The 26,286-nt window shown below is 42.3% G+C and overlaps 1 protein-coding gene across 7 annotated transcripts in view; it reads right to left on the minus strand.

Moving 5' to 3' along the window:
- Positions 1-26,286, minus strand: part of PDE4DIP (phosphodiesterase 4D interacting protein) — a 279,980-nt gene that overhangs the window by 51,223 nt on the left and 202,471 nt on the right. For all 7 annotated transcript variants that reach the window (XM_021003403.2, XM_021003385.2, XM_021003377.2 and 4 more), the window contains 5 exons: positions 14,418-14,509; positions 5,840-6,078; positions 3,796-4,246; positions 1,380-1,572; positions 302-418 (listed from right to left, as the gene is read on the minus strand). In XM_021003403.2, the coding sequence (XP_020859062.2) occupies positions 302-418; positions 1,380-1,572; positions 3,796-4,246; positions 5,840-6,078; positions 14,418-14,509 (1,092 nt within the window). The remainder of the gene's footprint in view (positions 1-301; positions 419-1,379; positions 1,573-3,795; positions 4,247-5,839; positions 6,079-14,417; positions 14,510-26,286) is intronic.

Consider the following 26,286-nt stretch of genomic DNA (forward strand, 5'->3'; position numbering starts at 1 on the left):
CTCTCTCCTCTCTCTCTCTCTTCTCTCTCTTCTCTTTCTCTCTCTCTCTCCTCTCTCTCCTTCCTCTCTCTCTCTCTCTCTCTCTTCTCTCTCTCCTCTCTCTCTCTCTCCTCTCTCTCTTTCTCTCCTCTTTCTCTCTCTCTCCTCTCTCTCCTTCCTCTCTCTCTCTCTCTCTCTCTCTCTCTCTCTCTCTCTCTCTCCTCTCTCTCTCTCTCTCTCCTCACTCTCTTTCTGTCTCTCTCCATCTCTCCTTCCTCTCTCTCTCCTTTCTCTCCTCTCTCTCTCTCCATTTTTTATTTACCAGGGCTGGTGGTTTCTTCTCGCTCAGCCTCATTCTCGCTCCGGCCGCACGTCTCGTATCCCAAGTCCTGGAGATCCACCTGGACCTGCTTGCTGTCCTGTTTCACCCCGGGCTCACCTGGCCAAGAAGAGAGAATGGTTGTGTCTGTCATAGCCTCTACTCCATTAGTCTGGTGGCATCATCACCATAATCATCCCAGACTGAGTGGGCATATCACTTCTGGAGCTTGACACATGATTTGTTTGAACTTTTACAGAAGAAGTTGCTTCCTGCTCCATCCATCACTGATGGGGGAGAGGCCTCCTTCACGGGACAAGTGAAAAGAGTGCCAGGCTTGAAGTTAGAAGACCTGAGGGAGGGCTGTGCCATTTGCTAGCTATATAACAGCAGGGAAGCTTCTAAAGAAAAAAGCTCTGAGTCTCTGTTTTCCTCATCCGAAAAATGGGTATTTTTTCCCCTACTTACACCATCTACCACATGGAGTTGCTGTCAAACTTAAACAAGTTGGCAAATACATTAAAAAAATTTTGTAACTATGTAAGGTGTAACATTAATGAGCCCTGCGTTAATGCTTACTTTTGCTCAGATCAATATATTATTCAGGCACTTATTTTAGGTTTCAGCTCTAAAGATGGGTGAAGAGAATTTAACTGAGGAACAAACTGAAAATCTTAAACTATCTGGACCAGCGGCCATGCCATCAGTTTGTGAAGGACAGTAGACTGGTATGTATGGATGAAGAGGAGTCCATTAGCCTGCCCTTAGAGAGGAAGAGTAGCCTTTATCAAAAATCCAAAAGTCTGAATTTAGCTCTAGTCCTGCTTAGAATATAAACTGGATCAAATTGCTTCAGATCACTGAGCCTCAGTTTTCCCATCTGCAAAATGGAGTAAAAAAAAATTACCCTTCTTCCCCCTTTCCAGAAACATGGGAAGGACAGATTTAATATAAAAATTTTTTTTAAAAGCCTATAAAGTATTTTGAGCTCTTCAGAGAAATCTAAGATATCTACCTACTACTAACATCTAAGGTAATGCACAATTCATCAGTTTGATGACTTTATTAACCCAGAACTTACGAAATAAGACTCGGTATTGCTCCAGCTGGCTGGCCTGGACTTGGACTGTAGCTTCGGACACCAGCAGTTTCTCCTGGAGATCTTGGTAGCGTTGTCTACACTGTTCCAGTTGGGTGCGGAGCTGGTGAGTTGGCCCATGCGGACTAGATTCTGCTGGTGACCCATGGCTACTGAGCCGGCCTTGGCTGTCCACCTGAGAGAGGCAGAAAGAGAGCATTTGCCAATGAAGACACTCAGGAGAAGAAGGGGCATTTGGCTTGGAAAGTACAAGATACTGGGCAGGGGCCTAATTACTACCTTCAAGGGTTGGAATGGTAGTAACGTGGAAGAGCGATAACACCGCCAGATTTAGGCTTAAGGTAAAAGAAAAAAGCTTCTAAATAATTAAATCTGTACAAAAATGGAACAGGCTGCCTTGGGTGGTAGTGAGCTCCCCAAAGCTAGTTTTTCAAGCACAGATTGCATAGCTATTCATTATCGCAGTTCAGTAGTGCAGTGGTTAGAGCACTGGTCCTGAAGTCAAAAAGACCCGAGTTCAAATGCAGCCTTAGACATTTCTTATCTATATGACTCAGGACAAATCATTTAACTTCTGTTGGCTTCAGTTTCCTTATCTGTAAAATGAGGATAATAATAGCACCTACCTCCCAGAGTGGTTGTGAGCATCAAATGAGGTAATAATTACAAAGCTCTTAGCAAATCTGGGCAGCATGCTTAACAAGCAGAGACATCAGCTTTCTGACAAAGATCCACAGAGTCAGAGCTATGGTTTTTCCAGCAGCACTGCACGGCTGTGAGAGTTGGACTATTAAGAAAAGCGGAGATCTACAGAATTGATGCTTTTGAATTGTGGTGCTGGAGAAGACTTTTGAGAATCCCTTGGACGGCAAGGAGATCAAATTAGTCAATAATTAAAGAAATTAATTCAGGCTATTCACTGGAAGGCCAAATACTGAAGCTTAACTACTTTGGCCACATCATGAGAAGATAGGACTCATTGGAAAAGACCCTGATGTTGGAAAAGACTGAAGGCAAAAGGAAAAGGGGACTCCAGAGAATGAGATGGATAATGTCATGGAAACAATGAATGGGAATTTGGACAGACTTTATAGTGGAGGATAGAAGGGCCTGGGGTAGGATGGTCCATGGGGTCATGAAGAGTCAGACATGACTCAGTGACTGAACAGTGCTCAGCACATAGTAGGTGCTATATAAATACTGGCTATTATTATCATTATCATCATCTTAAAATGAGCCTAGGAAGTACTAATCCATCATTCCTGCTCATTCCCAGAGTTAAATCCTAAAGTAGGGAGAGATTGTAAAAATACTTATACAAAAAATGTAGCCAACATTTATCTTTACAACAAAATTAGAAAAATATCAGTGAAAACAGTAAACTCTAAGAGCTCCATAGTTGGAGCAAAGAGCAGAGTCAGAAGGCCAGCAATGAGGGCAGTGGGCTGAGTGTTAATATATAATCAGAGGTATTACCTAGACTCATACCAATTGGGTATTATACCTGGTCCAGTCAGCCTGCCACAGGTCCACTTGCCAACTTTTTTTTTTTTTTGGCTAGGCAGTGGGGTTAAGTGACTTGCCCATGGTCACACAGCTAGTAAGTGTTATGTGTCTGAGGCCGGATTTGAACTCAGGTCCTCCTGAATCCAGGGCCGGTGCTCTATCCACTGCACCACCTAGCTGGCCTACTCACCAACTTCTTAATACTAAAATGAGACATTATGTATGCCTTAGAAGGTGACTGAGTTCCTGATCACTAAAAATGGTTAAGTAGACAATTGTCAGACTAAATAGGTTTTTGTTGTTCAATCATTTCAGTCTTGTCTGACCCTTTGTGACCCCATTTGGGGTTTTCTCAGCAAAGATACTGGAGGGGTTTGCCATTTCCTTCTCCAGCTCATTTTACAGATGAGGAAACTCAGGCAAACAGGGTAAAGTGGCTTGATCAAGGTCACACGACTAATTAGTGTCTGTGGCTGGATTTGAACTCAGGAAGATGAGTCTTTCTGAGTCCAGGGCCAATGCTCTATCTACTTGCTGCCCCAAATATGTAACATGTAAGACTAAATCATTAAAACTAAATATGTATCATGAATTAGATAAAGATTTGAGTTAAATGACCTCTAAGGTCTCTTCTAACCCCTGAGACATCCCTATCTTGATTTGGAAGTCAGACTTGGGGTGAGGCAGAGGGAAGCATCCCTATTGTTTCCCAGGACAATTAGTGGGGAGTGGAAGGGTGGTTCCCAGAAGAGAATGTAATGATGAGTAAGTACTCCTTCAGGCTTTGGAGGCTCCTACCTCCTACATCCCACTTTCAGTGACTTATCCACCAGTTAGGGACAGACATAATGACTTCCATGTTCAAGTTTCTCTCCCGGAAGCCTGTACTTACCTGGTAGCCATCCTTGAGCTTTAAGTCAAGGACAGACACAAGGTCAAGGGGCTGGGGTCTGGAATATGGCCTGTTTGACACCTTGTCTTCTTGGATCTGGTCTCCTAGAGCCGAGGGCTTCCCAGGAGCCCACACAACTTCCGTCTTCAGACGGTCGATCTCCTCGGCCAAGCGGACAATAAGCTGCGGAGTCAGCTCACCGTCGCCTTCTTTGCTGTTCAGTGCCAGCTGCTCCTTGAGGAGGTTGATTATGGTATTGGCGTTCCGCAGCTTCCCGTGCAGCTTTCTGACCTCAGCACATAGGCTGTCTTCTTTCAAAGCCCGTCTGGCATCCTCCCCCAGCCCTTCTTCCTTCTCCCTGTCTTCCTCCATTTCCCAGGCTTCAGACATTGCTTCTCCCATCTGCTCCTTTAGCTCAGCGTTCTCCAAGCACAGACTCAGCAAGGTGTTCCTGCGGATGCACACACAGACCCACAGCACCAGGTCAGGACCTCGACAACGTTTCCCATGTTCTCCTTAACAAACATAATTATGTGATAACTGTCTATTGAAGAACCAGAAGTTTCATTCTGGAAGGGGCTTCCTCATTGAGAGACAGAGAGATAGAGGGACAGACAGAGACAGACAGAGAGACAGAAACAGAGAGAGGCAGCCAGAAAGACAGAGACAGAGAGAAAACAGAGAGTGGACCCCTGGTTTCATTGGTACAAGGAACTCCCTGGTGAGGAAATTTCCTCCACTAATATAGGTTGTCACCTCTTCTAGATCTATAGTTTTAGACAGTTGTCTAAGAGTCCTGAGGTTGCCTAGGGTCACACAGCCAATATATGCCAGAGTTGCTGCTTAAACCCAGGTCTTCTTGGCTTCAAGGAGAGCTCTCTATCAAACATACATTTTGTCCAGCCCTATGACCAACATCAATGTGAAAACAACCTCTCTTAATTCTAATCACCAACTCATCTGCAACTTATAGTCTTAGAGAGTGGTCTGGACCACTTAGAAGCCAAGTGACTTGCCCTGGGTCACACAACCAGGACACGTAAGAGTTGGGACTTGAATCCAGGTCTAGCCAATTCTCTATCCATTACGCACCATGGTATATATATCAGTACCAAATTATACAGGTAAACTGATGGCTTAATGGTTAGGGTATTGGACTTGGAATCAGGAAGACCAGGGCTCCAAGCCATTCTCAGGCACTTGCTGCCTTTGTGACCATGGGCAAGTCGCTTAGCTTTCCTGTGCCTCAGTTTCCTCATCTGTAAAATGAAAGGGGTGGAGTGGAAAACCCCCAAGGTCCCTTCAAGCTTCTGAGCCTCAGACTCCAAATCCAGCACTCCACTCACTCTGACATCCCAATCTCTATTCCATAGCTAGGTTTCTATCCCAACTGTAGATAATAATATTAACCTCTGTCTGCCTGTTTCCTCAACTATAAAATAGCCTAATACCCCCATCATGGCTGTGAGGAGCAAATAAGATAATATGTGTTAAGCGCTTAGGATAGCACCTGGCACACAGTAGCTGCTTATAAAATGTTTGTTCCCTCCCTCCTACCGCCAAGGCCAATGCTCTTCCTGCCTGTGCCCCAATGCCTCTCCCAGCTGGGACAGAGCAAGCCTCTTGGGTATCATAGCTCCAGCCTGGAAGAATCCCTCTTTTCTTTCTTTCTTTCTTTCTTTCTTTCTTTCTTTCTTTCTTTCTTTCTTTCTTTCTTTCTTTCTTTCTTTCTTTCTTTCTTTCTTTCTTCCTTCCTTCCTTCCTTCCTTCCTTCCTTCCTTCCTTCCTTCCTTCCTTCCTTCCTTCCTTCCTTCCTTCCTTCCTTCCTTCCTTCCTTCCTTCCTTCCTTCCTTTCTTTCTTTCTTTCTTTCTTGCCAGGCGATGGTGTTAAGTGACTTGCCCAGAGTCACACAGCCAGTAAGTGTTATGTGGCTGAGGCCATATTTGAACTCAGGTCCTCCTGAATCCCCAGGGCTGGTGTTCTGTCTACTGCGCCACCTAGCTGCCCCCAAGAATCCCTTTTTTCCGGGTGCCTGTGTCTGACCTGATGTGGGAAACAGAGGAGAATCCTGCTTCCTCGATCTGGGCTTTCAGATCCTTCAGCTCCCCTTCAGCTTTTCTCTTCTGTTCCAGGTGCTGATGGATCTCTGCCTTCAGGCACAGTACTTCCTCCTCAAGGCCACTGTTTTTGTCTCCTCCTCCTCGGGTTGGGGAAGGAGGAATTCTGTTAGAATGTTGGGTTTCCTCGGTCCACAGGATTTTCTCTGAAGCCTCTTTGACATACTGAAAAGAAACCAAGGTTTAAAACAGTTAGGTCAACTTGACATTTACTAGCTGTGTGACCCTGGGCAAGTCACTTAACCCGGATTGCTTTACCAAAAAGTAAAAAAAATAAAATGGTTAAGTCACCCAGGTGAGAGTATCCACAAACCAAAGAGCTGATGGTGAAAACCATCAAGAAGAAAGTAGTAGTCAGACCCCATGACCTTTTCTTTCTTTTCAAGCACTTTGCTGGCCCACAGAGAGGGCAGCACATAAGGGCACTGAAGGGACCTTGTGGGGTAGGGGACAGACATACCAGACAAGAACGGAGAGAGGCTGCCGCTGGACAGGTCACTTTAGGACGGCTGCTATCCTATTCTGGGAGCTAGAGCCAGTAGAAAGAGTCAATAAAGACTAAGGCAATTTTTTTTTGTTTGTTTTACAGGAAGAGAGAGACACTGGGTCTCAAACTAGGTCAAGGTATCAAGGATACCACGATTCTCTTGTTCCCACTGTTTGAAAGTCCACCTATAGTAGCTTCCAAACAAGAGAGACGAAAGAGGATCAGTACTGCTAGTACACCATTGGTATACAAAGTAAACAACGGTCTGTCCAAGCAAAAATAACCCCAAGATCCTTGGTGACAGAATAAAAGAGGGAGGGAGCACCTGGACAGAACAATGAACTGAGGTCACAGAACCACAGGATCAGAATGTTTAACTGAACAAAACCACAGCAAACCCCTTAGCTGTGAACAGAGTCAAGGCATGAGCCACCCAGGGCAGATGAGTAGGTGGCCTCTTCCTAAAAAATCTGGGACAGACATGCTGCTGTGGCCCAGGTCTAGAATTCACTTTACTCACCTCCACCTCTTAAAGTCTCCAATGTCATTCAAAGTTGAGCCCAAGGGCCATTACTGCAGGAAGTCTTTCCTTATTTCCCTAGCTGCTAGGGCCTTCCCCCTTAGAAACATCTTGTAGGTATTTTGTGTGTGTGTGTGTGACACACACATACATATATGTATATATAATGTGTGTGTATATTGATATCTATATATGTGGACATCTATATATATGGCTATCTACATATACACATATACATACACACATATATATATATATACACACATACACACATATACATATATGTATATATACACATCTTATCTACACACACACACAGACATTCCTTGAGATAAAATGTAAGTCTTTTGAGGAAGCTCTCCTCTTAGTATCTTCTGTGCGTATTACAATGTGGGGCATATAGAATAGAGCCTTATTGATTAACTGATTGATTTCAACTTTATGTTCTCGTTGTTCAATCATTTTCAGTCGTGCCTGACTCTTCATGATCCCATTCAGGGTTTTCTTGGCAATGATACTGGAGTGATTTGCCATTTCCTTCTCTAACTCATTTTTCAGATGAGGAGACTGAGGCAAACAGGGTTAAATGACTTGCTCAAGGTCACACAGCTAATAAGCTCATTTTACAGATGAGGAACTGAGGCAAACAGGATTAGGTGACTTGCCCAGGGTCACACATCTACTAAGTGTCTGAGGCCAGATCTGAACTCAGGAAGAGGAGTCTTCTTGACTCTGGGTCCAGTGCTCTGTGCACTGTGGCACCACCTAGCACTGCTTCATTTCCTTGTCCATAAAATGATGGGTTGATCTTTAAGGTCCCTTGTATTTCTAGATCTGTGAACTTCCTCTTTAAAAACCTTCACATTCTTTAGATGAGGAATCAAGTCACACCTTAACTTCCAACTTCCCAATCTGAAAAACTCAGTCCCCTTGTCTTTTCTTCATAGGACCTTTTTTCTCAACAGTTTAATTACTCTTAATGACCGAGACAATCGTAAACAACATATCAAGCCCTGGTGTGCAGTGTTTGCTAATTTCTGAAGTATAAATGCTCATGCGGAAAACTTAACAATCAGTTTGGGTCCGAGCTGGCTCTAGGGCACCTCTGGCAGACTGCCCACCCTTCTTACTCATCCCAGAGATGGCATCAGTGATGTCACAGAAAGTGTTGGGCATGAAATCAGGAGGAAGAGACCAAGTTCCAGCTGCCTATGCCTACTTGGCCTTGGTGTTGTTCAGTCATTTTTCAGTCATGTCTAACTCTTCGTAACCCCATTTGGTGTTTTCTTCCCAAAGATACTGAAGTGGTTTGCCATTTTCTTCTTCAGATTATTTGACAGATGAGGAAACTGAGGCAAAGAGGGTTCAGTGACTTGCCCAGCATCACATAGCTAGTACGTGTCTGAGGCCAGATTTGAACTCAGGAAGAGTCTTCCTGACTCCAGTGTCTCTATGCTCTATGGCGCCACTTGGCTGCCCTGTGGCATCCTAGGCAAATCATTTAACAGTCTGAGCCTGTTTCTTTATACATAAAAGAGAGAAAATACTTGAGTGGAAAGGACGTCAGAATCATTCCCTCCAGAAACCATCCCATTCTACAAATGAGGAAACTGGGGCCCAGAGCGTTTATGTGACTTGTCAAAGATAGTAAACTGCAGAGGCAAAATTTGAACCCAGGTCCTCTGCCTTCCCTTAACTCGCATACTGTATATGCTTTTTGAATCGATCATATCTAAGTATATATTATAGAATGTTTTAGGGTCTACCAAGCAAAATGGGCTTGATCCTGCCAATCTCCCAAGATATCAGTCTCTAACTCTTCTCCTGCCCACAGCCAAATTCCTTTAAGAAGTATTCTGTACTCATTGTTCCCACTTTATTCCACTCATTTTAAAACCTCTTGTTAATTGGCTCCTGACCCTACCATTTGAATGCAAACAATCTCTTCAATGTTACCAGCTATCTGTTAGGTCGTTTTGTTTTATTTTAAAAAGTATTCATCCTTTAAAAATGCTGGTCAGGATTTGACACCGATGAATGGTGTACCCTCCCTCATGCTTTGCCAGTGTAACCCAGACACTGCTATCTTGTTACTCCTGTCTAATGACTCCTCCTCATTTCCTCTGTGTGATCATCATCCGTCTTCTGTCCACTAAGTTTGGGTTTGAGCACCAGTGCTCTGAACTGGCTCTCTCTTCTCTACACCTTCTGTCAGCGATCAGCTGTCCTGAGAATTCAATTTTCGTCTCTGTATGGATGAACCTACTTGTGTATATCCTGTCTTCACCTCTGTCCTGTGTTCCACTATCTCATGTCCAATCGCCTGCTGGACATCATGGCTGCCGGGATGTTCCAAAGGCATCTGATATTCAACATGTCCAAAAACAGAACCCATTATCTTTCAGCCCATCCTCAAAACATGCTTATATTTCTGTTGAGGGCACCATCACTGCCATCTAGGAGACACTCTTGATATTTTGCTCCACTTTTCCTCCATTAGTAGCTTCATGCATTTGTCTTATTCTGACCAATAACATGGTACTGCTCTGGTTCAAATTCTCATCACCTTTGCCTGGACTTGCAAAAGGGTCCCAATGAATCTCCCTGCTTGAAGTCTCACCTCCTTTCCAATCCATTCTCTGACCCAGTTGCCAAAATAATCTGAGATTATTAAGCATAAAGATCTTTCCATATTACTTTAGATCAAGAATTTCCAGTATATCTTTATTGTTTCTAGGATTAAACACAAACTTACCAGCTTAGTATTAAAAGATCTCCTGGTTCTCACAATACCTCTCCAGATTTATTTCTAATTATTCCCCCCTTTATGCACCATGCATTCCTGCCAAACTGGACCATTTGCTGTTACCTTAACTCAGCACTCCATCTGCTATGTCCAGGTCTTCTCATTCTGCTCCAGAGAATCTGGAGCTTTCTCCAAGGCTCAATTCAGTGACCACTTTCTACTTGAGCCTTTTCTCATGCCCTTAGTTATTAAGGTAAGACACTCCATCTCTCAGTTCTGAGCATTTTCTTTAGCTGTTCCCCATGCCTGGAATGTTCTTCCTCCTCATCTCTGCCTCCTGCCTTCTCTGGTTTTCTTTAAGTCCCAACTAAAACCCCACCTTCTGCAGAAAGCCTTTTTCAACCCCTCTTCATCCTAGTGCCTTCCCTCTTAATCATTTCCTATTTTTCCTGTGTGTAGCTTCTCGCTTTGTACATATGCTGTCCCCATATTGGATTGTTAGCTCCTTGAGGGAAGGGACTTTTGTCTCTTTTTTGTACCCCAATACAGTGCCTGGCAACATTACCAATTGGTAGAGTCCTTTCTCTTCCAAAATTATCCTACATTTGTTTTAAATATGTTATATCACTTGGTGGAATGTAAGTTCATTGAGAGAAGGGATCACTTTTTATTTCTGCATTTGCAGGATCTAATAACAATGCTTTGCACATAAAAGGCACTTAATATTGTTGTTGCAATGAATTACAAGTGTCATCTCTTTCTTTCCTCTTTTGAATACTCCTTTACTCTTTTTTTATCTTTAGGAATTTTGTCTCTTCTGTTTGATTTCCTAGAAATAATGGTTAGTAAGTGCCATTCCCTAAACACTACTCGGAAGTACATTCCATTACTGATTTAAGTAATAGTTATTTTTATATACACTTTAGTTCTATCCTAGCTTGGTTTTTCATCCTGTCATTGCAACTGAGACTCATTTTAAACTAAATCAGAGGAAAAAATGAATAGGGGTATATGTAACATCTTACACATTTTTAAAAAGACATTAACCATATAATATATGAAATCAGGAGATGTGGTTAGATAGCAGTTTACATGGAAAGGATGACTGAAAATTCGATATAAATCAGCTGTGTAATGTGGTTACAAAGAAAACCAGTAGGATCTTTGGTTTTGTTAAAAAAATAAAACCAACACAATATCCAGAATGGGTGAGGCAATATAGTCTTATGGGTATTTGTTCTAGTCAAATGAATACATTTGGAATATGGTGCTCAGTTCTAGGGGTTACGTTTGAGAAGGAAAATGGACAAGATAGAATAAGTGCAGAGGAGGAAGATGAAGATAGTGAGGGCAATCTGTCTGTGGAGCAACATGATGAAGAATGGTTAAGTGAGTTGGGTATGTTCAGTCTGGAAAAGAAAAACTTGGAGGCAGAAGAACATGCTAGCTGTCTTCAAATATTTGAAGAGCTGTAGTTTGACAGAAAGATTAGACCTTCTTGGCCCCATATGGGAGAGCTAGAATCAATGGGTAGAAGTTACAGAAAGGTATATTTGGGCTCAACATAAGGAACAAATTCATAACAATTAGGGCAAAATGGCAGAAATGGCCAGCCTTAGGAGGTACTGATTTCCTATCACTGGAGGATCCTCCCATGGAGGCTAAATGACCACTTTGGGAGAATATTTTAGAGAGAATTCATATTCCAGATAAATATTGGACCAGATGACCCCTAACTTCTCTCTAGTTCTCAGATTCTGTGATTTTACTAGTCAATATCCCCACTCAGGATTTTTTTAAAAAAATAACCAAAGTGAATATGCTAAAAAATTGTGACTATCATCTGGGGGAGGTGGGAGGGAGGAATATCTTTCAAGAATGTATATATGAGGGGCAGCTAGGGGGCTCAGTGGATATAGCACTGGCCTTGGAGTAAGGAGGACCTGAGTTCAAATCCAGCCTCAAACAACTTGATACTTACTGGTGTGTGACCTGGGCAAATCACTTAACCCCAACTGCCTCTTCAAAAAAAATACTAATAATAAATAAAATGTGTGTATGTATTTGGGAAACTTTTTTTTGTGTCTTGCTATTTATACCTCCTTTCTAATTTTAGCCATTCTAATCTTGTTGTCCTAGGACCAGGCAATTTCTTAATACTAATTTTTTTTTCTCCTTGACCTCACTTTTTGTAACTTTCCCAACAGCTTTTTGGTTTCTGTGGAGTTCTGATTTCTTGTCACACTGCCTGGTAAAATATGTTGTATTTTCATATGAATATTCAGGCCTCTTTTTTTTGGAACCTCAGTTCTTTTCAATGGATCTTTCTTAATGAATGATCTATGTGTATTAAAAATTTTTTTTTTTGCTTTCCTCAATTGTCTTTTCTTTATCTTACTAACTTTTGACTTCCTTTCTCTTCGGATCTTGAATACAATATCCTGGATCATTTCTTCCCCATTAGGGTGGACAACTGCCCTAGTTAATTATCCTAGCTTAGTCCAAAGAAATTGTTGCACCCCCACATTCTATTTGATGATGTGATCTACTGAGGTACTTACTCATCGAGCAGATACCTGTGTAAAGCTATTAAATTACCTAATAGGTCTTGAATCCATTGGTGAAGAGGAAGCACTCTGACAAAATGGGAAGAAATGAACCTCAGGAGATGTGACATCCTGGAAGCTGTTGGGTACCGGATAGCTTGATAGGGTAGCAAAAAGTCAAGCGTGTTAATGGAATGTTAAGGGGGTAGTTAAGAGGTCTTGGGAGCATGTATCCAGCCCATCATCCAGGGCTGCTGCAACCTAACAAAAAAAAGGGTATTGTAGGCCCAGCCTCAAATGGTTATTTCCCTAGAGGCAAATGAACACATCTTGGAGCATCGTGACACCATGTGGTTAAGTCAAAACAAGCTTTATTGCATTGTCAGCAGGGGAAATCACACCCTGCAGACCGCAGGGAGTTTCAGAGGGAGTTTACAAAGATGCATAATCCCTGGGTTCCTGCTATACACACTGAGTTTCACGTAAAGTCAACAGCATGATGTGATAACAGCAGTTTAAGAGGCTCTTCGTTAATAAGCCCACCTGGTCCTTCAAGAATGCTTTCTTGGATTGGTTTCTGATCTAATTAATCTGACTCTGACCTAATTAATCATTTAATAAATGCTTCCTAATCTAGCCAGCAGTATGGTAGGTTCTTGGGTGGGTGTGTGGGGACACATTGGAGGGAAAGGAGACACAAATCCCAAGAACAAAAGACTATGAGGAACACGAGTTTCCTATGGGGTTAGACTAACTTTCTCAAAGTGGGTCAGAGTACTCTATATTCTGGGGAGGAAGACCAGAAGAAATGACCTGCATAGTAGCTCTCCTAAGATGATACAATAGAGAAGGAGGATTCTAAGGCCTGCTAGGCCTTGGACCAGCTCCCCTAGGGGTAATTTATTTACATCATCAGTGTCTTTCCCCTTCCAACCTTATTTCCTATAAATTCTAAGACTGATCCTAGCCACATTCTTTGGAACAAGTGCTCTCCAGGGCCAATAATTGGCCTTCTCACTTATCTTGTAGGAACCCCTAGTCCAGGACTGAAAGAATGAACTAAAAATAAGGAGAAGGACCAGTCTCAATAGGCAGAGTTGAAGACAGAAGCCTGGGTTAGTATATGGAAGGTTCAATAGAAGCATTTCATGTGTAAGAAGGAAGGGATTTCATGCATTAGTCCAAGAGAAGGGTCAAGGTTGAATATAACCAAGCAACAGAAAGAGGACCACGGTGTAAGGTGAAGAAGATTCACTAGGGGAAATACGGCCCACCTACTTTCCATGTCATCTCCTGGGAGGCCATCTTCAAAGCCAACCCGTATGAAATTCGCATCTTAAGAAGTCAGACTTAGTAAGAGGGAAGGTTACATCCATGAAACGAAGCAACCCCAGGAAGCCACCATCTTCTCCCCAACACAACTACCTTTTTTCCTGAATTTCCAGAGTAGGAGGAATTTAGTCACTGTCCAGAGGAAGGAAGAGATTTCAAAACCTATTCCATCTCTAAAGACCCGGGGCAATTACTCTGGATAATGCCAAATACTGGTATAGTAGAGGTTAAATGTATGTGGGATGGGGGAAGAAGGAAAGTGCCCTTGGTCGGTGGTGAGACTGTCTTTGGCCTACGTCCTTGATTGGCACGTGGCATTTACTCTCAGACACATCAAGTATAGACATAAGGCACATGTTCGCAAATAGGGCAGTCCTGGACAGAGAGGAGTGTGCCTTTGCCACATGGTTGTAAATAAGTTACAGCCGTTGAGGCCTGTTCTTGCCTTACTATCTGCTAGCCAGGAGATGCTGCTTGGTCAGTAATCAGTCTGTCAGATTCCACTGAATAGGTAGCACATAGCATCCCAGAGCTACCCAGAGAGCACCTCTTCAGGAAGTAGTCTCACATTCTGCTTGCATCCCCAGAGCCCCTTGAAGACGCCCTTCTGGCTACAAGAGGCCAAAGGGGCCTCTGCCCTGTGAGAAGCCAGAGAATTCTTGAAGCCGCTGGTGCAGAGAGGAGGGGTAGAGAAGGCAGAAGTTAAGTGGGGGAGAAGAAGTTTTTAAAAAGGACAAAGGGAGAGGGAAAATACTGGCAGGTTGTTCCAGTCCATACGTTCAATGTTGCCTTTTCAGCTGCCACAGGCCCCAGGAGACTGTCAGACCCCCAAAGGGTAGTGTATCGCCCCCCCTGGACCTGGCGCTGACTTACTTGCTGGTGGGGATTGTTGTGTGAGGCTTCCTCTTCAATACTGTCAGTGAACTCAGTGCTGGCATCCTCGGTGTCCTCACCCCCAGCTGTGCCTGGAAGAAAGGACCAAAAGAAAGTGACTTCCCACATGGTCTTTCTCCAAACAGCAACTACACTCCCGTCCCTTTTGTGACCAGTCTCTGGTCTCCTGCCTCCCCCATCCACCACCCACCCTCACCCCTATCCTTGAGGGAAGAAGAAATGAAAAGCCACACCTTTCTACTAGAGCTTTGGGCTTTATGAGCCTTGTAAGATATCAGGTGGGGAGCTACCAAGCTGCAAAAAAACCCTGACCTGTCCTTGAAACTAGACTTGTCCGAAGAGATGCTCGAAGGATTGAACACTCACCCTTACAGCAGGCAAGTGAACACAGATGCTATGAACCAAAAAGCATAGGTTTTCTTCCCAGCTCAGTTTCCCTGTATAACTACTTTCCCCATCAATAAAATGGGACCAAACCCTACCTATCTACTTACAACCACTGGGCCCTAAGAAGACTCTTTGCTTAGGCTTGGTTAGTATAATGCCTGCTAATGTAAAAGTTCTCCAATACGAACCTGCCTTCTCAACTCCTATCTTTTCCATTTGCTTGGGAATGCTGCCATTGAAAGAATGACAGTCCAAAGACAGCTAGTGAAAGCTGCTCTTCTGGACTCCTCCTCCAAGGTTCTCGCACTACCCAAAATCCCAAGTAGAGCTCAGACCCAAAGGCGGGGACTGGGACAAGTCAAGGTCATTCAAGCATTTGTACTGGATGACATATATATGCTATCTCTCTTGCTTTCTTAGATCCTCCCCCACCATAACCTTCACTGGATTTAAAGTTTCTAGTATTTTCATCTCTCCTGGGAAAACGGTTCAGTTGTTTCAGTCAGGTCTGACTTTTGTGGCCCCTTTTGGGGGTTTTCTTGGCAAAGATGCTGGAGTGGTTTGCCATTTCCTTCTCCAGCTCATTTGACAGATGGGGAACTAAGGCAAATAGACTTAAATGACTTGCTCAGGGTCACCAAGCTAACAAGTGTCTGAGGCCAGATTTAAACTCATTAAAGTAAATCTTCCTGATTCTAAGCCCAGTGCTTTATCCTCCGCACCACCTACCTGCCATGGGAAAATGGAAATTTCCTTGAAGTTCTCTCGTCTAGAGGGCCTCCTTCTTACAAGTCCCTACTTCTTCATGTTTTCCTTTCCCCAAGGGGGAGTCAATCCAAACTGGAAAACCCTTAGCCTTCTCAAGCCTGGTCTGTTATCTCATCAGCAGGGGAACCCCCAGCCTGCTCCAGGAGACTGCTTTTCTGATATGTCTTTTGTGAAGGACGCTTCTCCCATCACCCTTCTGTCACACTGATTTCCCAACTTCATATTAGGGTTTACAGCCATTCTGGACTAGACCAGCCTGTGAGCAGTGAGGATGACAAATGCCTATCGGCTCTGCAGAAGGTGACCAGAACTCCAGTGACAAAGGAATGTAGACCTGGAAGGACCTTTGACATCTCGTCCAATTCCTTTTATTTTACTGATGGGGAAACCAAAACTCACAGAGTGATCGTCAAGACCAAGATATGATAACCAGGTCCTCTGATGAACAAATTCAGTACGTGGTGGCTTTACGTATAGGTACAAATGTCCCATGCCTCTCCCTGGACTGTGACAGCGGCCCCTATCTGTACCTGCTTAACTGAAATCATCATTTCCTCTGGCATCTCGTCTCTTAAATACCCTGCTCTTGTCTTCCCCACCTGGGAAATGGGAACATGGCCCTTGAACCCGGACATCCTTGGAGGAAAGCTTCAGTGTGACTAACAAGAGAAATGTTGACTCTCAGCTAAGGAGGTTCACAAGGACATATAGTATTTCTCTAGTTGCTCATCACCTGATGCCATAGGTATTTGCAAAGTCCCGGTCTTTGTGACTTCAAAGAACTGAATGAACAGTGGCAAATTTGCCTTTTTCTAGGGATTCTTCACTCTCATGCTGAGTCTCCCAGTACCTGCACCAGGTGGATTGACAGCTACTGTGAGCGGAACCTTAAGCAAAGGCTCCCCCATGCTGGTGCTTTGCCATCCAAGTTACGCTGTCTTAGTAGACCACGCTGCTTTGACACGGCCAACAGAAGAAGCTGTTTTTGCTTGATTATACAGATTAGTTACAAAAGCTTTCTTTTTCTCATTTTCTTTTCCCCTTCAACAGTGAGGGATAGAAGAAAATTGAGTGTTAATTGAAAAAAAAATTTCATTTAAAAAATAAGATCACATTTGCATTATGAGGCAGCCAGATAGATCACTAATGCTCTTTCAGGCAAATCAAGCCTAGAGCTCTTTCACTGGAATGGTCCTTGGGGAGGAATCAACTTTTTCTGCCTCAGGGCCCTTATAATCTAATTAAAGTGGATTTTGCTAGTGAATGCCTGAATACTCGGGAAATACTTTTTGTTCCATCTTTCTTCATAAGACAGAACAAATCGGAACTTTACTTTTTATAATTCCCATAAAGAGAATTGATCTATTCCATTTGCAGAGGGATGGCTGAAATAGGGTCACTATAGGGTTCATACGGTGGCAGGGGTAAAGAGAGAGAGCTAAGAGTCATGGCTTAGCTTCAAAGCCAAAAGCTTCGTCCCGTGCCTGTCAGGTGGACTCTCTATGCTGTGAGACCCTGGGCCAGTCACTCAACCCCTGTTTGCCTCAGTTTCCTCATCTGTAAAATGAGCTGGAGAAGGAAATGGCAAACCGCTCCAGTATCTCTGCCAAGAAAACCCCAAATGGGGTCATGAAGCATCAGACACAGCTGAAATGACTGAATGACAGCTTTATTCATCTTTCATCATACATATGTCCTTAAGAGCATGACTCTCTGAGAATTTCCATCATTAAGCTTCTCTTAGGCAGCAAAACTGCCTACTGTCTCTTACAAAAATTAATTTGTACTAACTTAAAAATACCTAAAATAAACTGGTTACACCGAATACAACTAAACACACTGGTTAAAAATTGAAACATTAGCAGAAATTGCCTAGGAATAAAACGAGCTATTAATACCTAAGTAGTTCTAAAATAGACTAAAACCTGAAGAATCGGCCTGTGACCAGATTTTACTCATTACACTTTGGTGATTTTTTTTTCCTAAGAAAGTAAGATTATGGTCTAGGGCACTGGTTCTTTATGTGCTGTTCTAGGATTACTATTGAGCCTTGATCCAGCTAAGTGGTAAGGACTGGACTTGGATTCAGGAAGACTTAAGTTCAAATCCTGCCCCAGACATCTACTATGACCCTAGGCAAGTCAATTGACCTCTCTCAGACCCAGTTTTCTTATTTAAAAATGAGTATAGAGCACCAGCCCTAGAGTCAGGAAGATCTAAGTTCAAATCCAGTCTCAGACCAGATACTTGATACTTACTAGCTGTGTGACCCTGGGCAAGTCACTTAACCCCAATCGCCTCACAAAATAAAAAAAAAAAAGTAAGGCTGATAAATAGCATCTACCTCATGGGGTTTTGATAAGGATCTCATGAGATAACCTATGTGTAGCATTGACTCTCAATAGTCTGCAGCTACATCAAATGCAGGCCATAGCATTTTTCCATTGTCACTCTAGGGCAGTTTTCTGTTCTAGCAAAATCTGACTCTCTTCTATTTTCTTGTCATGGAAGTGTTGGCTGGCCAGTCCAACTTCAGACTGGAAAGGCTTCAATTATGGACTGCATGTCTTGTCAACATCGACTGGTCTAGTTTGGAGAAGCTCACTCATCTCAAGAAGGTTGACCACTAGATGATTAATTTTATTTTGCCAAAGCAAATCATAAAGATCATCTAACTAAGGTGTGGAAGAGTTACTATCTGCATTGGTAGAGGGAAGATCAGAATTCAGGAAATTATGGCTCTTCAAAGCATATCATTCCATTGCCAACTTGAATACACATACAAAGCACACACGCGTACATACACACACACATACACAAATATCTTTGGTTATATAAATATGAGGATGTGAAAATGTTTTTAAAAGTCTCAAGTGTGATATAAGAGGAAAGGATCATATCACAATGACTTAGACAAAAGATCCACAATTGCTTTTGGTGCTGCTTTCTTAATAGGGCTTCATAATTGGTGATGCACCTACTAGAAAGTTCCCTGGTAAACTGGGGCCCAAACTTCCTCCAGAGAAGGAGAAGCCTTCTACGCTTGATGACCTTGATTAATCCTGTTTAAATCCCTTCAGAGCTTTTTTTTGTTTTAAATTTATTTAATTTTTAATTTATAGAATAAAAGCATTCCCATAACACAGTATAATAAAGATGATTGCATATGAAACTGCAAATCTATTACATACAACTTGCTATTCCTTTTAAATATATAATAAAGTTATTATGTAAATTTCTTTTTTTCCTTTTTTTTCTTCCCTCTCCCTGTCCTGCCCTAAAGATGGCTACCATTAGATGCAAATAAATATATACTGTGTCTTTGTTTGCCCCTAGGTGCCAGAGAGGGGGCAGCTAGGTAGTGTCATGGCGCATAGAGTGCCAGGCCTGGAGTCAGGAAGACTCCTCTTCCTGAGTTCAAAACTGACCAAGCTGTGTGACCCTAGGCAAGTCACTTCACTCTGCTTGTCTTAGTTTCCTCCTCTGTCAAATAAGCTGGAGAAGGGAATAGCAAATTACCTCAGTATCTCTGCCAAGAGAAGCCCAAATGGGGTCATGAAGAACTGGGCACAACTGAAACCCACAACCAGCAGCAGAGAGGAAGGAGGAACCTTCTATACTTGATGAATCTTACTGAAGTCCCTTTACCTGTCAGTGCCTCTGTGTACCTAAGGTGCTATGCTTTCCCCTTGTTGTTTAACAGAGTCTAGAGGGCTGTTGGGGCATCAGTAAGACAAGACAGATTTCTCTTGAGTAGGTACTGTATAAGTAGAATGTATTAACAGTATGGAGCACAAAGTATCCTGGCACATAGCGGGCACTTTACAAATGCCCGACTGAGCATCACTGAACTGCAGCCTCTAACACGTATCTGAAGTCCAGGCTGTGGGGCTGCTCTATTGGTTTATCCAGCTTATAAAAAGCACTGTGTCACACTTCCATAACTAAATCCTCCTTGAGTCAGATCCCAGACCATCTTTACCAAATTCTGCTCCACACTGAGGTTCCCATATGATGCTTTCCTTAGGGCTCTTTCACTTTAGGCCACTGATGAAGAAGCCAAAAGAAGGTAATGGATATTTCCCACTTGGTGGCTGAAGACCATTGTTGGGATCTTAGGTTTTGAACTAACATGATATTGGGGGAAAGGGTTCTGGAGCCAGAAGACCTAGGTTCAAATCCCACCACCCATGCTTAAGGCTTATGTGACCTTGTGCAAGTCAGTTTCCTTATCCATAAAATGAGGGGATTAGGCTAGAAGGCCCGAGGACCTTTTTGATGTTGTATCATTTTGAGGTTTTCTTGGCAAAGACATTGGAGTTTTTGCCATGTCCTTCCCCGGCTCATTTGACAGATGGGGAAACTGAGGCAAACAAGGTTAAGTGACTTGCCTAGGGTCATACAGCCAGTCAGTGTCTGAGGCCAGATTTGAACTCAGGAAGATAAGTCTTCCTAATTCCAAGCCGGCACTGTATCCACTGTACCTCCTAGCTGCCTGAAGGAGGTCACAGGCTCCTAATGAAGTAATAATAAAGTAATCGCTTCCTAAGAAAGTAATCGTTTGCCCAACACAGTCTCTTGGCCTGCCCACTCAGTATGGATTCCAAGATTTATCTCTTCCTGAATTACTACCCTCTTATTGTAGGACATCTCAGGAAAAGGTCCACTTGAATTCCATTCTTAATCAACACTTTGGCTACTCTCGAAAAGGTGAGCAGGACCTCACATTCCCATACTCTCCTATCCTTCACCAGTGATTGCTCTAAGCTAGAGTGGCCCTCCTCCAAACACCTGCACTATCACCTGCTCCCGTTCTCTGTCAAAACATCAGGAAGCTCTCCTCTGCCCTTTCCACAATGGGCTTCTTCCTGCTGTCCATTATGTCCCTACTGAGAGGCCGGTATCATCATCTGGTCACCCTGATGCTGTTGGCAGAGCATTTCCCTGAGAAGTGAAAGTGTTGGGTGCAAACTGCAATTCAAAATACTCACTTGGACTTCTCTGTTATTTCCTGGGTCTCTTTAATTGCTTCCCCTAGAAACCTGGGAGCCTTATAAGCTTGTGAATTACTTAAGGACATCTTCAGTGACAGCCTTCCTCTGTTCTTCTCTAGTACTGATTCATTTATTACCATTCACAATCTTAGGAGCCTTTGGGAGACTTGGAATCCTGGGAAACATTCCAGAAAGACGATCACTTTTCCAAAAGCATAATTAAAATAATTTAATATTTAATAAACCATAGTCAGCTAGACTCTAGTTTCTCCCAAATTTCTGGCTCTGCTCATTGGCTACCTTTCTCCATAAAGCAGTCCACAAGCAGTATTTTCCATGTTTCCTCTGGAATCACCAGAGCAGACTAGTTTACAATTACATAGCACGTTCTGCACAACACGATAGAACAAGCATTATCTGCTTCGCAGAGAAATCCAAAGCTTTTAGAGGAGAAATTATTCCACAGTTAGTAAGAACTGTGATTCCAACCTAGGACTTTCGACTCTGTCCAACTGACCTCCCTAAAACAAAATGTGACTATGTCCCTATCACCTCACCTCTAGGGTCAACCGTAAAATCCTGTGTGGCTTTTGAAGCCCTTTATAACCTGCTTCCTTCCTACCTTTCCAGTCTTCTTATACCTTACTCATCCCCAACATACTCTATGTTGTTTCTCACCAAAAAAGACCCTCCATCCCTCAACCCTAGGTATTTTTACTGTCTGTCCCCCTTACCTGGGATTCTCTCCTTCCTGATCAGTCTCCTGGCTTCCCCAGCTTCATTCAGGTCTCAGATAAAATCCCACTTTCCACAAGAAGTCTTTCCTGATCCCCATTAGTGCCTTCTCTGTCAATTATTTCTAATTTATCCTGCATGTTTTTTGTTCTTAGTATGTTGTTTCCTCCGTTAGATGGTGAACTCCATGAAAGCAGAGGCTGTCTTTTGCCTTTCTTTGTATCCTCAGAACTTAGCACAGTGCCTGATGCTTAATAAACACTTAATGACTGACTTTGAGTCCAGCACTCTTTGCCCTACACCAAGCTATCTCTTTCAAGCAGATCCTTTTCCCTAATAGTTGACTCTCTCAATCCTTCCTATTTTTTTTTTTATCTATTTCATTAAGGAGAAGGAGCCAGAGGTTCTGAGGATGCCCATTCCAAATTGTGTGAAGAAGACATAATTTCTTCTCCATCACTGCTTTTGAACTAGAGACATCCAGGATGAGGCTATCAGTTCCTCTCCACCTCTCCTTTAAATAAAAAGGTACTCATTAACTCACCCTGTTTCTTATTTTAAAAAGCTTTTGACTTGGAATTTTATTGTGATGCTCAAAAGGCTGATTCTCCTATAAGAAAAAACAACTGAGCTTTCCCTAACAGAATGAAATCAAATCATTACTATTGATCCTTGTCAACTTTTATTGAGCCAATAGAACATTTATCCATCACTTGAAGCTGATGAAAAAATCTAATGACTAATATAACGTGTTCTGAAATGGAAGATGTAACAGACAACAAAGCACTATTGCCACAAAAACAATTAATTTAACGAGAGAGAAATAATTATACAACTTACTGGGAGGATGGACAGGGATGAGGAATTCCTGGAAAGACCCAAAGGTCAAGTTTCTTGATTATTTAATAAAAAGTGATTTCCTTCTTGCCCAGAAAAAGCAAGGAATCCTTTCATGTGCTCTAAACAGTCCTACATTCCCAGGAAAGTGTTTTAAGTTAAAAGTAGTCAAACAGCAAACTCCTAGCACAAGTGAGGAAACTGAGGTGGAAAAAGTCAAATTTCATACCAAACACACTTTTGCATATTCATACAAACACACCTCTGAGGCTTACAGGTCAAGAGAAGGGTTGAAAGTTTTTGTTAGACCAAAAAACATCAATGATTAGAAAAGCACGTGCTGCACAGTTAGGCAAACACTAAAGGCAACCAGCGGCCGTTCACATTCGTTTGCCGGAGCAATTCCCTTCTGCCAAAGGGAACATGAAGCGGATTCTGCACATGCAGTTAAAGAGGTTATACAGTGAAAATCCCTGCTTTGGGCATTAGTCCTTGAAATCAAACATTTGCAGATATTCACCTCATGTCTGATGTTACCTCTCTTTGCATTTCAGACACAACAGAAAGAAAACAGTGGAATGTACAGATTTTTCATTTCTGGAATCCTATTTTGCAGGTACAAGAATAAGAATAGAACAAAGCCTACTCCTGAGTTGATTCCTTTGGACGTTCTATATAGCCATGGGCATTTTCTGTTTTTATGCCCCACCCCCCCACTGCAATCTTGTCCAGCAACTGAAATATGATACGAGACCGACATTTTTACTTCCACCCTATCGATTTTTTTCTTCACTTTTCATTATTTCCTGAAGGAAAAGTAGAAATAAAGGCCACTTTGTCATATGGAAAAGTCACTCTGGTAGCTTAATGCTGACGTGATTAAATGGGAGTTAAGGACTTACCTTCAGTTATGTTCAGACCATTTCCCATGGAGGGACATACCTGTCCCCTGCCCATGACGAAATGCTCTGAATCCCTGTGGGTGTCTGGGGCATGGGAAGTTGAAAACTTATTTCAGAGATGAGCTGAAGACACAGAGCATTACCTCAAAATCATCCCTCAATTGACAGCATCTTTCAGACTACAGGTCGTCTAAACTGGCTCCATACCCTCAGGGATTCTTTCTCCCAGTCATAGGGACAGAAACCCAAGGAGCTGCATGTTACTCATTATCCCACAAAGGGAGCAATGCTCCCTTGAGGCCTTTCTCTAGGTCAGTGGTGTCAAACTCAAATAGAAAAAGGAGCTACCAAGCAGTGCATAATGATCCATGTCGGCTTAGAAAACCACATACTAGCATTATCTATACTTCATTGCATTTTAACTTATTTTGTTAAATATTTGCCAATTACATTTTAATCTGGTTTAGGCCTCATTCAGGAGCATTGTGGGCCATGTTTTTGACACCTCTGCTCTAGATCATATGAAAGAACTTTCATTTAACTCAGCCCTGGAAAAGGGTCATTTGCTGACTCTATGAAAATTATTTAACAGAGGGTTGACTTAGAAGACTGCTGTTTTCATTCATTCTGGCACTACCTTCACAGAACAGGATGGGGGCTGATTTTTTTTTAAGTACTTAGGGTTTTTTTTTTCCATTCTGTGACACATGCAAGATTTTTCCCTGCAAAAATCTATGAAGCCTGGAAAAAATGTTCATCATCTTGCCACAAGGGGCCAGGGTTCTCTCACATGAGCTCCGGAAAGTCCAATACCTAAATCTCTCTAAAACAAAGAAGAGTGATCGAAAAATGCCAATGCATTGACTAACAAGCAGAATTGACTGTTCAGAGCAAAAAGACCTGTGTGATGTGATCCTTTTGGTGTTAACAGAAAACTCTGACCTGGCTTGGAAGTGGAGAGACCCTCAGATAACCTGCTCCCAGATCATTTGACATGCAGGCATAGGGCATATTAGCATAAAATACTAGGTAATTTTGTGCTTTCCTAGATGGATGCTCACCTATGTACAAACTTGTTCGGGAGTCTGGCAGAAACATTACAATATTATTTTGAAAACGATCAGCCACTAGAGACTATGAAGAGGGAAATAAGTTAATGTTAGATTTGGCCTAAAAACACTGCATCCTTGTGTATTTATTTTTTTTTAAATTCCTAAAATTAAGTTCAAAAAGAGGTCTTTGTTTTGTTTCGAAAGTTGATACCTTTGGGATCTTGAATGAACAATTCATTTGTGTCATCATTTTACAGATGTGTGACTAGTGAAAGAAGTTCTGTGAAAATGCAATGTATTAATAGGTTTGCATACCATAATTGAATGAAGATTTGGTCAGGGAAGGAAAGAAAGAGAGAGAGAGAGAGAGAGAGAGAGAGAGAGAGAGAGAGAGAGAGAGAGAGAGAGAGAGAGAGAGTGAGTGGTGGAATGATACCTTGTAAAGGTTATGCCTGGGAATTTGACTGGTGGCTGGATGCTTTAACGGCCCATGGCTCAACCATCACCCACTTTTAACACAAGATAGATAGTGGGCTGGAGACGTTGTATGAAAGGAGGGGCTGATCAGAGAAATGTTTAATTCCACTGACAACCATGTTTAAATAGCATGGATTTTTAAAACTGCAAAAGAAAATAATATAAAGGGAATATTTTTCTCAAAGTGAATAAAAAGGAAAAAGCTAAATGTAATTTTTTAAAAACCCTCCATAAGGATAGTTTTCCCTTTCGGGCAGTAAACTTCTTGAAGGCCACGTTAAGTTCAAACATTCCATGGTTCACGAAGCCCACTGAGGTAGCCCAAATTCTCAAAGCTGTGACACTTCGAACATAGCAGAATGCCCACTTTCCAAATTAAATAAGAGCAAATGGGATGAAATGTATGGGGAAGGGAGGAACAGGCACGTACATCGTACAGTACATTTTACAGATTTTTTCCTAATTTAAGCTCTGTTTCCAACAAAATATCTTACACTAGCAATCCTATGGCAAAGAATATTTTTCTTCTTGAATAAAAAGGTGTTTTCTTAAGCCTACAATTTATACTAAATTACATTTTTGCTGAAAAACCTAACAAAAGGTGGAAAAATCCAGTCCCAGGCCAGGTCTGTGCCCTTGAAGTCATGGTGGCCTCAGATTACATTGAAAAGAGGGTAACAGGAGTGCTGTCCAATCAAAGCACTTCTCTGTGGGCTAATGAACCAAGTTTAACAGATCCCTGTTCTCTGAATGGATGCCAAACTATTATAAAATCTCCAAACCAGCAGACCTTCAGGCTCTGGCTTTAGGTCCCAGGTCAGCTAAACCTTTTTTAATACTAGCATTTGGTTACATCTGGGCTACCAAGTTCACACTCTGAACTAGCCCTTTCGAAATACCCTCACACTCTGGATCCACCTTGTCAGTTTGTAAACAAAAATGCTGTCAAAATGCCTTGCAAAGCCTAGTTGGCAAAGCAGAAAAAAAGTCAGTAAGACATGGTTTGGATTTTTAGTATTAGTATCAGCATCATAAACTACTTTATTTTTTTAGTCCACTTCAATAGGGTGTCGGTAGGCATTTTATATTAGCTTTGAAAAAGAAAAAATAACATCTTTAATTTTGATAGCTGAAAATGATCGGGATAGAACACATACCCCAAAATATAATGAGGCCTTCTTGTATCTCAGTTATGGCTTTGGATCTATCACAAGGTTATGTTCCCTTGGACTCCGGAAGAGCGTTCCTCCTTCCCTTTGCTGTTCAGATTGGCTGGCGGCAGTCTGCCATTTTCATAGCTCTTAAGAAAGAGGCAACCTTAGGTTTCATCTACTGAGTTTCTGATTACCTTGTCATCTCCCTTACTTCAAGAAGCATTTCTTCTCCCAAAAGAAGGCCCAGAGTGGTAAGTTTCCATATCCCATGGAAGGAAAATTATTAATGTGATGCAGATCTGACTCTTTTTATCAGTCTAAATGTGACCGGAAAATTTCTCCTATTGGAACATTTTCTTCTCTGCCCACTCCAGTTTGAGTGATGCTGTATCTGTTACGTGCCCAGCTAAGGTTACAGAAACTCAGATGGAATTCAGAATGAAGTTCCAGCCACTCAAAACATGAATGTGGAAAAAAAGATTCACGTAAAATGGTCAGAAACAGAGATCTTTGGGCCCTGCCCAAGTCAGAAACAATGTTCA

This window comes from Phascolarctos cinereus, unplaced genomic scaffold (genome assembly GCF_003287225.1).
Source record: "Phascolarctos cinereus isolate Bilbo 61053 unplaced genomic scaffold, phaCin_HiC Scaffold_5;HRSCAF=322, whole genome shotgun sequence".
Lineage (NCBI taxonomy): Eukaryota > Metazoa > Chordata > Mammalia > Diprotodontia > Phascolarctidae > Phascolarctos > Phascolarctos cinereus.